General features: G+C 45.7%; 1 protein-coding gene across 2 annotated transcripts in view; it reads right to left on the reverse strand.

The window, feature by feature from the left end:
- Nucleotides 1–11: 11 nt before the first annotated feature.
- The window catches only part of si:ch211-106h4.4 (MAM and LDL-receptor class A domain-containing protein 1), a 45,808-nt gene continuing 27,235 nt past the window's right edge, over nucleotides 12–18,584 (reverse strand). For both annotated transcript variants that reach the window (XM_029642376.2, XM_029642375.2), the window contains exons 43-50: nucleotides 18,129–18,307; nucleotides 4,402–4,639; nucleotides 2,398–2,557; nucleotides 2,147–2,258; nucleotides 1,695–1,812; nucleotides 1,305–1,401; nucleotides 1,038–1,083; nucleotides 12–851 (exon numbers count right to left, since the gene is read on the reverse strand). In XM_029642376.2, the coding sequence (XP_029498236.2) occupies nucleotides 750–851; nucleotides 1,038–1,083; nucleotides 1,305–1,401; nucleotides 1,695–1,812; nucleotides 2,147–2,258; nucleotides 2,398–2,557; nucleotides 4,402–4,639; nucleotides 18,129–18,307 (1,052 nt within the window). In that variant the 3' untranslated portion in view covers nucleotides 12–749. The remainder of the gene's footprint in view (nucleotides 852–1,037; nucleotides 1,084–1,304; nucleotides 1,402–1,694; nucleotides 1,813–2,146; nucleotides 2,259–2,397; nucleotides 2,558–4,401; nucleotides 4,640–18,128; nucleotides 18,308–18,584) is intronic.

Below are 18,584 nucleotides of genomic sequence, written 5' to 3' on the forward strand. Positions count from 1 at the left end.
TCATTCAAGGCTTTTTCTTTATATTGACTATTTTCTACATTGTAAAATAATATTGAAGACACCAAAACTATGAAATAACACATATGGAATCATGTAGTAACCAAAAAAAGTGTTAAACAAATCAAAGTTGCCACCCTTTGCCTTGATTACAGCTTTGCACACTTTTCTCAACCCGCTTCATGAGGTAGTCACCTGGAATGAATTTCAATTAACAGGTGTGCCTTGTTAAAAGTTAATTTGTGGAATTTCTTTCCTTCGTTAATGTGTTTGAGCCAATCAGTCGAATTGTGACAAGGTAGGGGTGGTATACAGAAGATAGCCCTATTTGATAAAAGACCAAGTTCATATTATGGCAAGAACAGCTGAAATAAGAAAAGAGAAACGACAGTCCATCATTACTGTAATCTACAATGTAAAAAAATGAAAAAAATAAAGAAAAAACCTTGAATGAGTAGGTGTCTCCAAACTTTTGACTGGTACTGTATATCAATCAAGCTTTCCTAAGGCTATAATATGAATACTGTTCGATACAAACTGTAGCTTATTCACTTCAGTTGACACTGTACTGAGTAGTGTTTGAGTTTATTACATTTGTTACAGGGATAGTGCACATTAATCAATGTTTCTGTAAAAGGGATGGTTTTAGCCGGCCAGCTAATTTTCAACCGCTCTCCCTAGTGTATATGGCAACTTTGTGTTGTTATGAGCTCATGAGAACAGTTATGAGAACGGTTTAGAGATATTCCTCCTCAAGCATCAGAGTTAACCTCTCTGAACTCTGCAGGGTCTGAAGAGGGATCAAACAAGGTGTTGAAGAATGACAGCTCAGATTCCCTTCCGACTTCTAAACCCTAGAAATAAAAATGGAGTCTCTTCATTACAGTCCTAGACAGAGCACAACTTGGCCAATATGGCTCTCAAACACACGTTTTCACGATGGCATTGACTGTCATAACTTTTAACAGTATAGAATATGATTTTGGGATGATGTTCGCTATTTTATTTTATTTAAAGTAATTTCATGTAATTCTACTTACGCTGCTAAGATCGAAAACGTGGACATTTTCCAGAGGTTCAGGTAGGCTGTGGGGGAGACATCACTGAATTATTTCTACCACTGTTGTGATCAGATATCATTGGATCTGTTTTTACATTGGAATCACAAATACTGCCATTGTCATTGTCATCGTCACTGCTATCATCATCATCAGCAGCAGCAGCAGCAGCAGCAGCATTCTCATCACCACGAAAGACATCACCAACTCATCATTAACAACTTGATCATAATTCTCATCGTGACATACTTGGTGGAGCGTTTCCGTGGGAGGACAAAGAGAACAGCGGTGATGACAGCCACCGCCAGCAGAGAGAGAACCACTCCCAACCACATGGCCCACGAATCTGTCAGCACAGGAACACATTAGAGAGTTCAAAAGTCCGTGAACACTGTAACATTGTGTACATCAGTGTAACACCCTCGTCAAAACGGGGTTGTTAGTAAACTCATTCTAATACCATCCTGCCGACCACACCAAATGTCTAAACCTGGGGGGCTGAGGGACCATTGATCAGACGTTCCAGTCCAGAACAAGTCCAGCCCAGTCCAGTACAGGACAGTACAATACAATACAGCTCAGTGCAGTGTGGTCCAGTCTAGTGCAGTGCAGTCCAGTACAACACAGAGATAGGCCTACTATCTGGATTTGGAGTGTCCGTGGGTACGGTGTTGTAGCAGTGACCAGGATGGATGATGATGTCATCGAGAGCCACGTCACCGCCGGGGGCCCGGCCCCTCCAGTACATGAACACAAACTGTGGAGGGGACAGGACACAGCCTTTATATAAATCACAGACATATAGAGTATAATTAGTGACACATCAGTCTCACATGACCGTGCTTACAAGTCTTGTTAATGATTTGGCTTGGAAGCCTGGGAATTGTGGTTTCTGACACAGGTAGTCACACACTAATACGGTAGTCCAGTGATGTTTAATCAAACCAGGGACAAAACGTACATGGAGAACACAAGTATAAAATGTAAGAAGATCCTTGTATGCTTTCCTGGCCACTACAACGACCGCTTCATATAAAGCCTCCCTGAAGAGTTAAATGAGTTACTTAATACGTATGACTGTAGACACTTACCCAGAATGGCTGTGTATCATCCACGTATACGCTGCCCTTCAACCACACGTCTCCCTGGCTGCCTGACTCCGTCCACAAGACATCAGCAGCACCTCCACTAGCATGCTGTTTCCTGGGGGAATGAAAGAATCAACCAATCAATAAGCCAATCAATCTACCATTCATACACCCCATCCATCAATCTATCCATCCACCCACTGTCCAAACTGTCCGTCCCTCTATCCTTCCGAAGACAACACGATCGTACCCACCTGTCATTGCGGTAGAGGTTGAGGGTCCCGATGTGAGGGCCATACATGTGAAACCAGAAAGTCAGACAGTAGCCCCTGCTGTCCGCCTGCAGTATCTCACTGACCAGCATGGATCTGTCCCCCCATTGGCCAACAGAACTGTCCACATACAGGTAGTAACCTGGGAGGAGACAGGACAGGGAGAAACTAACGGGCCTTTTCTGACCAGCATCCCATTGACAGCCAGACTATCCAAAATATAGAACTGACACTTACCCGGGGCGGCAGGGTAGCCTAGTGGTTAGAGCGTTGGACTAGTAACCGGAAGGCTGCGAGTTCAAACCCCCGAGCTGACAAGGTACAAATCTGTCGTTCTGCCCCTGAACAGGCAGTTAACCCACTGTTCCTAGGCCGTCATTGAAAATAAGAATTTGTTCTTAACTGACTTGCTTGGTTAAATCAAGGTAAAATAAATAAAAACCTTAAAGGGATAGTTTGGGATTTTGGCAAGTTCCATTTATCTACTCCCCAAGAGTCAGATGGCTAGTTAGCATTGGCTTGCGAATCTACGTCCGACTTCCTTTATACTGGAGGCAGATACATAAAAATGGTATTCACTAGTTCGTCTGACTCTTGGGGAAGTAGATAAATGGAACTTGCCAAAATCCCAAACTATCCATTTAATGTTAGGGTTAAGGTAAGTGTCAGTTATATATTTTGGTTAGTCGGGCTGTCCCTTTAACCAAACCCCTAACCTAGGATTGTCAAACTCAATCAGTGAAAAAAAGCCTATTATGTTTGTTAAAAACACATTTTTTTTTAAATCATACAACTATGACCTAAACCGGTCATTGTTCTATTAAAAAATATATGGCCTTTTATAATGTACACAGGATGCTGTATATAGCATATTGGACATGTAAAAAAAAAAAAAGAAGTAATAAATACAATTTGTCTAGCCTTTGCTGCTTGCAGATGTGCATTAGGCTATATGCTGCGACCCTAATCAAAAACAATTGAATAACTCAAAATAACAAAAACATAGCTAGGTTGTTGTAACATTTAAACCTAAAACAAAGTTTTTCCGTTTTTTTGCACTGCATGGATCACCGGTGAGGTTGAATGCAGATTTGCTGTTTGGCAGTGGAGGCTGGTGGGAGGAGCTATAGGAGGACAGGTAATGGTTGTAATGGAATAAATGAAACGGAGTCAAACATGTGGTTTCCATATGTTTGACACTTTTCCATTCCATCCAATATAATAAGCATGTCCTCCTAAAGCTTCTCCCACCAGCCTCCTCTGCTGAATGGTGCACTCAAAGGGCCGGTTTCCCGGACACAGATTAACCCTAGTCCTGGACTAAAGAGTACTTTCAATGGAGATTTTACATTGATCTTGCTTTTTAGTCCAGGATTAGGTTTATTTCTGTACCTAGGAAACCGCCCCATTATGTCTTGTAGTTGTAGGCTACAGAAAAGGGCCCGTTGGAACCCAAACTTGGCATGACCATTTAGCCTACAACAAGTTTACACTTTCAGTCCGGTAAAAGATTCGGTCAGTGCCATTAGTGATGATATGACAGCGCACTGGCTGGCTCGTGTGTAGGTCTGGGAGGAGGGGTGTTGTGTGTGGCCATTTGGCGTGCAGCACATTGGCTGTGACTTGTAGTGCAATGCATCGCGGGCTGTATGGAAGCGGGCCAAAATTAATTGACAACCTAAATCGTTGCGTGGGTCGGATAGAAATGTGTCATGGGCCGGATTCGGCCCGCGGGCCTTGTGTTTCACACGTGCCCTAACCCTAACCGAATTGTAACAAATTATCTAATTAAATAGCTGTTTGCACGTCAGCAACGTCCCCTGTGTTTTCCCCCACAGGACAGGTACACGTAACACAAAAACTTTCAAAATGTTTGGAAAACAGAGACAATCATACCAGAACGTTAACATTAAGAACGCTAATTTGATTTCTCTGTTTGAAAACATTTTGCTACGTTGTGCCCTACTGAACATAACACATGCTCACCTAGGGAGGAGTTGGTGGTGTGGTCCACACTGGGTCCAGTGTTAGGGTTTGGTGAGGCCCCTCTGCCCCTCAGCCAGTCCCCCTCATCCACCCCTGCCATGGCCATGTTGGTCCAGCCACACAGGTTGGTCTGGAAGTCACAGCGTCCAGGGGGAGGACAGGGGCTGTTGGTCACCAGGATGTCATCAAAGGCCATGTCTCCCTCATCACTGCTCCCCTTCACCCCCTCCACAATGATCTGAAACCGCATAATAGCTATGAGAACCACCAGGAACAAAATCACCGTCATGTATAGCGACCTTCAAACGAATCCTTGTGGACCCCCAGATGTTTCAAAATTGTGTTGTGGCCCTGAAATAACTCACCTGGTTCACATATTCAAGAGCTTGATGGTTAAATCAAATCAAATTGTGTTCATCACACACGCTGAATACAACTGGTGTAGACTTTCACAGTGAAATGCACCAGGTCAATGTGGAGCTATTTACAGGGAGTACCAGGTCAATGTGGAGCTATATACAGGGAGTACCAGGTCAATGTGGAGTTATATACAGGGAGTACCAGGTCAATGTGGAGCTATATACAGGGAGTACTACGTCAATGTGGCGCTATATACAGGGAGTACCAGGTCAATGTGGAGGAAATATACAGGAAGTACCAGGTCAATGTGGAGCTATATACAGGAAGTACCAGGTCAATGTGGAGTTATATACAAGGAGTACCAGGTCAATGTGGAGCAATATACAGGGAGTATAAGGTCAATGTGGAGTTAAATACAGGGAGTACCAGGTCAATGTGGAGCTATATACAGGGAGTATAAGGTCATTGTGGAGCTATATACAGGGAGCACCAGGTCAATGTGGAGCTATATACAGGGAGTATCAGCACCAGGTCAATGTGGAGCTATATACAGGGAGTACCAGGTCAATGTGGAGCTATATACAGGGATTACCAGGTCAATGTGGAGTTATATACAGGGAGTACCAGGTCAATGTGGAGCTATATACAGGGAGTACCAGGTCAATGTGGAGCTATATACAGGGAGTACAAGGTCAATGTGGAGCTATATACAGGGATTACCAGTACCAGGTCAATGTGGAGCTTTATACAGGGATTACCAGTACCAGGTCAATGTGGAGCTATATACAGGGATTACCAGTACCAGATCAATGTGGAGCTATATACAGGGAGTACCAGGTCAATGTGGAGCTATATACAGGGATTACCAGGTCAATGTGGAGCTATATGCAGGGAGTACCAGGTCAATGTGGAGCTATATACAGGGAGTATCAGCACCAGGTCAATGTGGAGCTATATACAGGGAGTACCAGGTCAATGTGGAGCTTTATACAGGGAGTACCAGGTCAATGTGGAGCTATATACAGGGAGTACCAGGTCAATGTGGAGCTATGTACAGGGAGTACCAGGTCAATGTGGAGCTATATACAGGGATTACCAGTACCAGGTCAATGTGGAGCTATATACAGGGATTACCAGTACCAGATCAATGTGGAGCTATACACAGGGAGTACCAGGTCAATGTGGAGCTATACACTGGGATTACCAGTACCAGGTCAATGTGGAGCTATACACTGGGATTACCAGTACCAGGTCAATGTGGAGCTATATACTGGGAGTACCAGGTCAATGTGGAGCTATACACTGGGATTACCAGTACCAGATCAATGTTGAGCTATATACAGTGAGTATTAGCACCAGGTCAATGTGGAGCTATATACAGGGAGTATCAGCACCAGGTCAATGTGGAGTTATATACAGTGAGTACCAGGTCAATGTGAGGCTATATACAGGGAGTATCAGCACCAGGTCAATGTGGAGTTATATACAGGGAGTACCACGTCAATGTGGAGCTATATACAGGGAGTACCAGGTCAATGTGGAGTTATATACAGGGAATACCAGGTCAATGTGGAGCAATATACAGGGAGTACCAGGTCAATGTGGAGCTATATACAGGGAGTATAAGGTCATTGTGGAGCTATATACAGGGAGCACCAGGTCAATGTGGAGCTATATACAGGGAGTATCAGCACCAGGTCAATGTGGAGCTATATACAGGGAGTACCAGGTCAATGTGGAGCTATATACAGGGATTACCAGGTCAATGTGGAGTTATATACAGGGAGTACCAGGTCAATGTGGAGCTATATACAGGGAGTACCAGGTCAATGTGGAGCTATATACAGGGAGTACAAGGTCAATGTGGAGCTATATACAGGGATTACCAGTACCAGGTCAATGTGGAGCTTTATACAGGGATTACCAGTACCAGGTCAATGTGGAGCTATATACAGGGATTACCAGTACCAGATCAATGTGGAGCTATATACAGGAGTACCAGGTCAATGTGGAGCTATATACAGGGATTACCAGTACCAGGTCAATGTGGAGCTATATACAGGGAGTACCAGGTCAATGTGGAGCTATATACAGGGAGTACCAGGTCAATGTGGAGCTATATACAGGGAGTACCAGGTCAATGTGGAGCTATATACAGGGAGTATCAGCACCAGGTCAATGTGGAGCTATATACAGGGAGTACCAGGTCAATGTGGAGCTTTATACAGGGAGTACCAGGTCAATGTGGAGCTATATACAGGGAGTACCAGGTCAATGTGGAGCTATATACAGGGAGCACCAGGTCAATGTGGAGTTATGTACAGGGAGTACCAGGTCAATGTGGAGCTATGTACAGGGAGTACCAGGTCAATGTGGAGCTATATACAGGGAGTACCAGGTCAATGTGGAGCTATATACAGGGAGTACAAGGTCAATGTGGAGCTATATACAGGGATTACCAGTACCAGGTCAATGTGGAGCTTTATACAGGGATTACCAGTACCAGGTCAATGTGGAGCTATATACAGGGATTACCAGTACCAGATCAATGTGGAGCTATATACAGGGAGTACCAGGTCAATGTGGAGCTATATACAGGGATTACCAGTACCAGGTCAATGTGGAGCTATATACAGGGAGTACCAGGTCAATGTGGAGCTATATACAGGGAGTACCAGGTCAATGTGGAGCTATATACAGGAGTACCAGGTCAATGTGGAGCTATATACAGGGAGTATCAGCACCAGGTCAATGTGGAGCTATATACAGGAGTACCAGGTCAATGTGGAGCTTTATACAGGGAGTACCAGGTCAATGTGGAGCTATATACAGGGAGTACCAGGTCAATGTGGAGCTATATACAGGGAGCACCAGGTCAATGTGGAGTTATATACAGGGAGTACCAGGTCAATGTGGAGCTATGTACAGGGAGTACCAGGTCAATGTGGAGCTATATACAGGGATTACCAGTACCAGGTCAATGTGGAGCTATATACAGGGATTACCAGTACCAGATCAATGTGGAGCTATACACAGGGAGTACCAGGTCAATGTGGAGCTATATACAGGGAGTACCAGGTCAATGTGGAGCTATATACAGGGAGTATCAGCACCAGGTCAATGTGGAGCTATATACAGGGAGTACAAGGTCAATGTGGAGCTATATACAGGGATTACCAGTACCAGGTCAATGTGGAGCTTTATACAGGGATTACCAGTACCAGGTCAATGTGGAGCTATATACAGGGATTACCAGTACCAGATCAATGTGGAGCTATATACAGGGAGTACCAGGTCAATGTGGAGCTATATACAGGGATTACCAGTACCAGGTCAATGTGGAGCTATATACAGGGAGTACCAGGTCAATGTGGAGCTATATACAGGGAGTACCAGGTCAATGTGGAGCTATATACAGGGAGTACCAGGTCAATGTGGAGCTATATACAGGGAGTATCAGCACCAGGTCAATGTGGAGCTATATACAGGGAGTACCAGGTCAATGTGGAGCTTTATACAGGGAGTACCAGGTCAATGTGGAGCTATATACAGGGAGTACCAGGTCAATGTGGAGCTATATACAGGGAGCACCAGGTCAATGTGGAGTTATATACAGGGAGTACCAGGTCAATGTGGAGCTATGTACAGGGAGTACCAGGTCAATGTGGAGCTATATACAGGGATTACCAGTACCAGGTCAATGTGGAGCTATATACAGGGATTACCAGTACCAGATCAATGTGGAGCTATACACAGGGAGTACCAGGTCAATGTGGAGCTATACACTGGGATTACCAGTACCAGGTCAATGTGGAGCTATACACTGGGATTACCAGTACCAGGTCAATGTGGAGCTATATACTGGGAGTGCCAGGTCAATGTGGAGCTATACACTGGGATTACCAGTACCAGATCAATGTTGAGCTATATACAGTGAGTATTAGCACCAGGTCAATGTGGAGCTATATACAGGGAGTATCAGCACCAGGTCAATGTGGAGTTATATACAGTGAGTACCAGGTCAATGTGGAGCTATATACAGGGAGTATCAGCACCAGGTCAATGTGGAGTTATATACAGGGAGTACCACGTCAATGTGGAGCTATATACAGGGAGTACCAGGTCAATGTGGAGCTATATACAGGGATTACCAGGTCAATGTGGAGTTATATACAGGGAGTACCAGGTCAATGTGGAGCTATATACAGGGAGTACCAGGTCAATGTGGAGCTATATACAGGGAGTACAAGGTCAATGTGGAGCTATATACAGGGATTACCAGTACCAGGTCAATGTGGAGCTTTATACAGGGATTACCAGTACCAGGTCAATGTGGAGCTATATACAGGGATTACCAGTACCAGATCAATGTGGAGCTATATACAGGGAGTACCAGGTCAATGTGGAGCTATATACAGGGATTACCAGTACCAGGTCAATGTGGAGCTATATACAGGGAGTACCAGGTCAATGTGGAGCTATATACAGGGAGTACCAGGTCAATGTGGAGCTATATACAGGGAGTACCAGGTCAATGTGGAGCTATATACAGGGAGTATCAGCACCAGGTCAATGTGGAGCTATATACAGGGAGTACCAGGTCAATGTGGAGCTTTATACAGGGAGTACCAGGTCAATGTGGAGCTATATACAGGAGTACCAGGTCAATGTGGAGCTATATACAGGGAGCACCAGGTCAATGTGGAGTTATGTACAGGGAGTACCAGGTCAATGTGGAGCTATGTACAGGGAGTACCAGGTCAATGTGGAGCTATATACAGGGAGTACCAGGTCAATGTGGAGCTATATACAGGGAGTACAAGGTCAATGTGGAGCTATATACAGGGATTACCAGTACCAGGTCAATGTGGAGCTTTATACAGGGATTACCAGTACCAGGTCAATGTGGAGCTATATACAGGGATTACCAGTACCAGATCAATGTGGAGCTATATACAGGGAGTACCAGGTCAATGTGGAGCTATATACAGGGATTACCAGTACCAGGTCAATGTGGAGCTATATACAGGGAGTACCAGGTCAATGTGGAGCTATATACAGGGAGTACCAGGTCAATGTGGAGCTATATACAGGGAGTACCAGGTCAATGTGGAGCTATATACAGGGAGTATCAGCACCAGGTCAATGTGGAGCTATATACAGGGAGTACCAGGTCAATGTGGAGCTTTATACAGGGAGTACCAGGTCAATGTGGAGCTATATACAGGGAGTACCAGGTCAATGTGGAGCTATATACAGGGAGCACCAGGTCAATGTGGAGTTATATACAGGGAGTACCAGGTCAATGTGGAGCTATGTACAGGGAGTACCAGGTCAATGTGGAGCTATATACAGGGATTACCAGTACCAGGTCAATGTGGAGCTATATACAGGGATTACCAGTACCAGATCAATGTGGAGCTATACACAGGGAGTACCAGGTCAATGTGGAGCTATATACAGGGAGTACCAGGTCAATGTGGAGCTATATACAGGGAGTATCAGCACCAGGTCAATGTGGAGCTATATACAGGGAGTACCAGGTCAATGTGGAGCTTTATACAGGGAGTACCAGGTCAATGTGGAGCTATATACAGGAGTACCAGGTCAATGTGGAGCTATATACAGGAGCACCAGGTCAATGTGGAGCTATATACAGGAGTACCAGGTCAATGTGGAGCTATGTACAGGAGTACCAGGTCAATGTGGAGCTATATACAGGGATTACCAGTACCAGGTCAATGTGGAGCTATATACAGGGATTACCAGTACCAGATCAATGTGGAGCTATACACAGGAGTACCAGGTCAATGTGGAGCTATACACTGGGATTACCAGTACCAGGTCAATGTGGAGCTATACACTGGGATTACCAGTACCAGGTCAATGTGGAGCTATATACTGGGAGTGCCAGGTCAATGTGGAGCTATACACTGGGATTACCAGTACCAGATCAATGTTGAGCTATATACAGTGAGTATTAGCACCAGGTCAATGTGGAGCTATATACAGGGAGTATCAGCACCAGGTCAATGTGGAGTTATATACAGTGAGTACCAGGTCAATGTGGAGCTATATACAGGGAGTATCAGCACCAGGTCAATGTGGAGTTATATACAGGGAGTACCACGTCAATGTGGAGCTATATACAGGGAGTACCAGGTCAATGTGGAGTTATATACAGGGAATACCAGGTCAATGTGGAGCAATATACAGGGAGTACCAGGTCAATGTGGAGCTATATACAGGGAGTATCAGCACCAGGTCAATGTGGAGCTATATACAGGGAGTATCAGCACCAGGTCAATGTGGAGTTATATACAGGGAGTACCACGTCAATGTGGAGCTATATACAGGGAGTACCAGGTCAATGTGGAGTTATATACAGGGAATACCAGGTCAATGTGGAGCAATATACAGGGAGTACCAGGTCAATGTGGAGCTATATACAGGGAGTATCAGCACCAGGTCAATGTGGAGCTATATACAGGGAGTACCAGGTCAATGTGGAGCTATATACAGGGAGTACCAGGTCAATGTGGAGCTATATACAGGGGTTACCAGGTCAATGTGGAGCTATATACAGGGAGTACCAGGTCAATGTGCAGCTATATATAGGGAGTACCAGGTCAATGTGGAGCTATATACAGGGAATACCAGGTCAATGTGGAGCTATATACAGGGAGTAGCAGGTCAATGTGGAGCTATATACAGGGAGTACCAGCACCAGGTCAATGTGAAGCTATATACAGGGAGTACCAGCACCAGGTCAATGTGAAGCTATATACAGGGAGTACCAGCACCAGGTCAATGTGGAGCTATAATCAGGGAGTACCAGGTCAATGTGGAGCTAAATACAGGGAGAACCAGAACCAGGTCAATGTGGAGCTATATACAGGGAGTACCAAGTCAATGTGGAGCTACATACAGGGATTACCAGCACCAGGTCAATGTGGAGCTATATACAGGGATTACCAGTACCAGGTCAATGTGGAGCTATATACAGGGAGTACCAGTACCAGGTCACTGTGGAGCTATATACAGGGATTACCAGTACCAGGTCAATGTGGAGCTATATACAGGGAGTACCAGTACCAGGTCACTGTTGAGCTATATACAGGGAGTACCAGCACCAGGTCAATGTGGAGCTATAAATAGGGAGTCCCAGTACCAGGTCAATGTGGAGCTATATACAGGAGTACCAGTACCAGGTCAATGTGGAGCTATATACAGGGAGTACCAGCACCAGGTCAATGTGGAGCTATATACAGGGAGTACCAGCACCAGGTCAATGTGGAGCTATACAGAGAGTACCAGCACCAGGTCAATGTGGAGCTATATACAGGGAGTACCAGCACCAGGTCAATGTGGAGCTATATACAGGGAGTACCAGTACCAGGTCAATGTGGAGCTATAAATAGGGAGTCCCAGTACCAGGTCAATGTGGAGCTATATACAGGGAGTACCAGCACCAGGTCAATGTGGAGCTATATACAGGGAGTACCAGCACCAGGTCAATGTGGAGCTATACAGAGAGTACCAGCACCAGGTCAATGTGGATCTATATACAGGGAGTACCAGCACCAGGTCAATGTGGAGCTATATACAGGGAGTACCAGTACCAGGTCAATGTGAAGCTATAAATAGGGAGTCCCAGTACCAGGTCAATGTGGAGCTATATACAGGGAGTACCAGCACCAGGTCAATGTGGAGCTATATACAGGGAGTACCAGCACCAGGTCAATGTTGAGCTATATACAGGGAGTATCAGCACCAGGTCAATGTGGAGCTATATACAGTGAGTACCAGGTCAATGTGGAGCTATATACAGGGAGTATCAGCACCAGGTCAATGTGGAGCTATATACAGTGAGTACCAGGTCAATGTGGAGCTATATACAGGGAGTATCAGCACCAGGTCAATGTGGAGTTATATACAGGGAGTACCAGGTCAATGTGGAGTTATATACAGGGAATACCAGGTCAATGTGGAGCAATATATAGGGAGTACCAGGTCAATGTGGAGCTATATACAGGGAGTATCAGCACCAGGTCAATGTGGAGCTATATACAGGGAGTACCAGGTCAATGTGGAGCTATATACAGGGAGTACCAGGTCAATGTGCAGCTATATATAGGGAGTACCAGGTCAATGTGGAGCTATATACAGGGAATACCAGGTCAATGTGGAGCTATATACAGGGATTACCAGGTCAAAGTGGAGCTATATACAGGGAGTAGCAGGTCAATGTGAAGCTATATACAGGGAGTACCAGCACCAGGTCAATGTGAAGCTATATACAGGGAGTACCAGCACCAGGTCAATGTGGAGCTATAATCAGGGAGTACCAGGTCAATGTGGAGCTAAATACAGGGAGAACCAGAACCAGGTCAATGTGGAGCTATATACAGGGAGTACCAAGTCAATGTGGAGCTACATACAGGGATTACCAGCACCAGGTCAATGTGGAGCTATATACAGGGATTACCAGTACCAGGTCAATGTGGAGCTATATACAGGGAGTACCAGTACCAGGTCACTGTGGAGCTATATACAGGGATTACCAGTACCAGGTCAATGTGGAGCTATATACAGGGAGTACCAGTACCAGGTCACTGTTGAGCTATATACAGGGAGTACCAGCACCAGGTCAATGTGGAGCTATAAATAGGGAGTCCCAGTACCAGGTCAATGTGGAGCTATATACAGGGAGTACCAGTACCAGGTCAATGTGGAGCTATATACAGGGAGTACCAGCACCAGGTCAATGTGGAGCTATATACAGGGAGTACCAGCACCAGGTCAATGTGGAGCTATACAGAGAGTACCAGCACCAGGTCAATGTGGAGCTATATACAGGGAGTACCAGCACCAGGTCAATGTGGAGCTATATACAGGGAGTACCAGTACCAGGTCAATGTGGAGCTATAAATAGGGAGTCCCAGTACCAGGTCAATGTGGAGCTATATACAGGGAGTACCAGCACCAGGTCAATGTGGAGCTATATACAGGGAGTACCAGCACCAGGTCAATGTGGAGCTATACAGAGAGTACCAGCACCAGGTCAATGTGGATCTATATACAGGGAGTACCAGCACCAGGTCAATGTGGAGCTATATACAGGGAGTACCAGTACCAGGTCAATGTGAAGCTATAAATAGGGAGTCCCAGTACCAGGTCAATGTGGAGCTATATACAGGGAGTACCAGCACCAGGTCAATGTGGAGCTATATACAGGGAGTACCAGCACCAGGTCAATGTTGAGCTATATACAGGGAGTATCAGCACCAGGTCAATGTGGAGCTATATACAGTGAGTACCAGGTCAATGTGGAGCTATATACAGGGAGTATCAGCACCAGGTCAATGTGGAGCTATATACAGTGAGTACCAGGTCAATGTGGAGCTATATACAGGGAGTATCAGCACCAGGTCAATGTGGAGTTATATACAGGGAGTACCAGGTCAATGTGGAGTTATATACAGGGAATACCAGGTCAATGTGGAGCAATATATAGGGAGTACCAGGTCAATGTGGAGCTATATACAGGGAGTATCAGCACCAGGTCAATGTGGAGCTATATACAGGGAGTACCAGGTCAATGTGGAGTTATATACAGGGAATACCAGGTCAATGTGGAGCTATATACAGGGATTACCAGGTCAAAGTGGAGCTATATACAGGGAGTAGCAGTTCAATGTGGAGCTATATACAGGGAGTACCAGGTCAATGTAGAGCTATATACAGGGAGTACCAGCACCAGGTCAATGTGAAGCTATATACAGGGATTACCAGTACCAGGTGAATGTGGAGCTATAATCAGGGAGTACCTGGTCAATGTGGAGCTATATACAGGGAGTACCAGAACCAGGTCAATGTGGAGCTATATACAGGGAGTACCAAGTCAATGTGGAGCTACATACAGGGATTACCAGCACCAGGTCAATGTGGAGCTATATACAGGGATTACCAGTACCAGGTCAATGTGGAGCTATATACAGGGAGTACCAGTACCAGGTCACTGTGGAGCTATATACAGAGATTACCAGTACCAGGTCAATGTGGAGCTATATACAGGGAGTCCCAGTACCAGGTCAATGTGGAGCTATATACAGGGAGTACCAGCACCAGGTCAATGTGGAGCTATATACAGGGAGTACCAGTACCAGGTCAATGTGGAGCTATATACAGGGAGTACCAGCACCAGGTCAATGTGGACCTATATACAGGGAGTACCAGCACCAGGTCAATGTGGAGCTATCTACAGGGAGTACCAGCACCAGGTCAATGTGGAGCTAAATACAGGGAGTACCAGCACCAGGTCGATATGGAGCTATATACAGGGAGGACCAGCACCAGGTCAATGTGGAGCTATCTACAGAGAGTACCAGCACCAGGTCAATGTGGAGCTATATACAGGGATTACCAGGTCAATGTGGAGCTATATACAGGGATTACCAGGTCAATGTGGAGCTATATACAGGGATTACCAGGTCAATGTGGTGCTATATACAGGGATTACCAGGTCAATGTGGAGCTATATACAGGGATTACCAGGTCAATGTGGAGCTATATACAGGGATTACCAGGTCAATGTGGAGCTATCTACAGGGAGTACCAGCACCAGGTCAATGTGGAGCTATATACAGGGAGTACCTGGTCAATGTGGAGCTATATACAGGGAGTACCAGCACCAGGTCAATGTGGAGCTATATACAGGGAGTACCAGGTCAATGTGGAGCTATATACAGGAAGTACCAGCACCAGGTCAATGTGGAGCTATATACAGGGATTACCAGGTCAATGTGGAGCTATATACAGGGATTACCAGGTCAATGTGGAGCTATATACAGGGATTACCAGGTCAATGTGGTGCTATATACAGGGATTGCCAGGTCAATGTGGAGCTATATACAGGGATTACCAGGTCAATGTGGAGCTATATACAGGGAGTACCATGTCAATGTGGAGCTATATACAGGAAGTACCAGCACCAGGTCAATGTGGAGCTATATACAGGGATTACCAGGTCAATGTGGAGCTATATACAGGGATTACCAGGTCAATGTGGAGCTATATACAGGGATTACCAGGTCAATGTGGTGCTATATACAGGGATTGCCAGGTCAATGTGGAGCTATATACAGGGATTACCAGGTCAATGTGGAGCTATATACAGGAGTACCATGTCAATGTGGAGCTATATACAGGAAGTACCAGCACCAGGTCAATGTGGAGCTATATACAGGGATTACCAGGTCAATGTGGAGCTATATACAGGGATTACCAGGTCAATGTGGAGCTATATACAGGGATTACCAGGTCAATGTGGTGCTATATACAGGGATTGCCAGGTCAATGTGGAGCTATATACAGGGATTACCAGGTCAATGTGGAGCTATATACAGGGATTACCAGGTCAATGTGGAGCTATATACAGGGATTACCAGGTCAATGTGGAGCTACAGTGCCTTGCGAAAGTATTCGGCCCCCTTGAACTTTGCGACCTTTTGCCACATTTCAGGCTTCAAACATAAAGATATAAAACTGTATTTTTTTTGTGAAGAATCAACAACAAGTGGGACACAATCATGAAGTGGAACGACATTTATTGGATATTTTAAAAAACAAAAACAAATCAAAAACTGAAAAATTGGGCGTGCAAATTATTCAGCCCCCTTAAGTTAATACTTTGTAGCGCCACCTTTTGCTGCGATTACAGCTGTAAGTCGCTTGGGGTATGTCTCTATCAGACTATTTTGCAGTTTATTTAGAAGTTGTCTCGGAGACTGTTGGTCCGAGAGCCGATGCTCTGGTACTGTTTGCCAGACGGGCCTTCCTCTGACACCACCTGATATAGAGGTCCTGGATGGCAGGGAGCTCGGCCTCAGTAACGTACTGGGCTGTCCGCACCACCCTTTGTAGCGCTTTACGGTCAAGGGTGGTGAAATGACCATACCAAGCTCTGATGCAGCCAGTCAAGATGCTCTCGATGGTGTCGCTGTAGAACTTTGAGGATCTGAGGGCTCATGCCAAATATTTTCAGACTCCTGAGGGAGAAGATGCACTGCCGTGCCCTCTTCACAACTGAGTGGGTGTGTGCGGATCAAGTTCTTAGTGATGTGGACACCAAGGAACTTAAAGCTCTTGAACCACTCCACAATAGTCCTGTCGATGTGGATGGGGGCCTGCTCTCCCATCTTTCTCCTTTAGTCCACGATTAGCTCCTTGGTCTTACTTTGTGGGAGAGGTTGTTGTCCTGGCACCACACTGCTAAGTCTCTTACCTCCTCCCTGTGGGCTGACTCATCACCGTCGGTGATCAGACCTACCACCATCGTGTCATCAGAAAACTTGATTTTGGTGTTGGAGTCGTGCGCGGCCACACAGTCATGGGTGAACAGGGAATAGAGGAGAGGACTAAGCACACCCCTGAAGAGCCCTCGTGTTGAGGGCCAGCATGGCAGGGGTGTTGTTGCCTAACCTCACCACCTGGGGCTGACCCATCAGGAAGTCCAGGATCCAGTTGCAGGTGGAGGGGTTGAGTCCCAGGGTCCCTAACTTGGTGATAAACTTGGAGGGGACTATGATGTTGAACGCTGAGCTGTAGTCTATGAACAGCATTCTCACATAGTTATTTCCCCTTTTGTACAAGTGGGAGAGGGCAGCGTGAAATGTAATTTCGATTGCGTCATCTGTGGATCTTCTGTGGAGGTATGCAAATTGGAATGGGTACAGGGTGTCAGGGATGATGGTGTTGATGTGTGTCATGACCAGCCTTTCAGAGTACTTCATAATTACATTTAGGCTGATTACCTTGGAGCTCTTGGGAACAGGGACAATGGTGGTCAGTTTGAAACATGTTGGGATTACAGACTGGGACAAGGAGAGATTGAAAATGTCTGAAGATACCTACCATCTGGTCTGCACATGCTGTGAGAACGCGCCCTGATATTCCATCTGTCCTGGCAGCCTTGTGATTGTTAACCTGTTTAAACATTTAGCTCACATTGGCCACAGAGAGCGGTATCATATAGTTATCCGGAAAAGCATGGGCTTTCGCGCGAGGCACAGTGTTATATTCCTCGAAGCGAGCATAAAAGACATTCAGCTCGTTTGGGAGTTCTGTGTTGCAGGGCAGCTCATGGCTGGGTTTCCCTTTGTAATCCGTTATCGTCTGAAAGCCCTACCACACAAGACAAGTGTAGAACAAGTAGTAGGATTCCACCTTAAACAGGATTATTTACAGTAAATGTTAGGCTGGAGAAGTATGGGAATAGAAACTAAAAACATTGGGTTTCGACACATAGCAATCATCAGTGTGTTTGGTCTAGGACGGCTTCCCACAGCGTCAAGACAGTGGCTCACCCTGTAATCGTCCCTGTCCAGCTGCAGCGTTGCCTGGGCAAACCTCCACAGAGCCCCCTGGTCCCCTGAGCGGGACAGCAGCATTACCAGGGCCCCTTGTTCACTCCACTGGTACACATTCAGCGTCCCCATGCCCCTCCCGGACATGTGGTACCACAGCTGAAGACACACCCCTTTACCTGCGCCACAAACAGACACGTAACAAATATTCTTATTAGTTTTTTTTAGGATCTGCTCAAAAGTAGTACACTATATGCAAGTGAAATAATTGGCTATCATTTAAGACTGAACCTCTGTCATCTCTAGGAGATGGTTGCCAGTCTATGATTGCGTTCTGATTCTCTCAGTGTGCACTGATTCTCTCAGTGTGCACAAGTGTGCACTTGTCCACTCTTCCCCACGCAATGAACAGCATTGGGGATGGCATGGGTTCATACCAATCTTCCACCAGCCCTT

Source organism: Oncorhynchus nerka, unplaced genomic scaffold (genome assembly GCF_034236695.1).
Source record: "Oncorhynchus nerka isolate Pitt River unplaced genomic scaffold, Oner_Uvic_2.0 unplaced_scaffold_4___fragment_4___debris, whole genome shotgun sequence".
NCBI lineage: Eukaryota > Metazoa > Chordata > Actinopteri > Salmoniformes > Salmonidae > Oncorhynchus > Oncorhynchus nerka.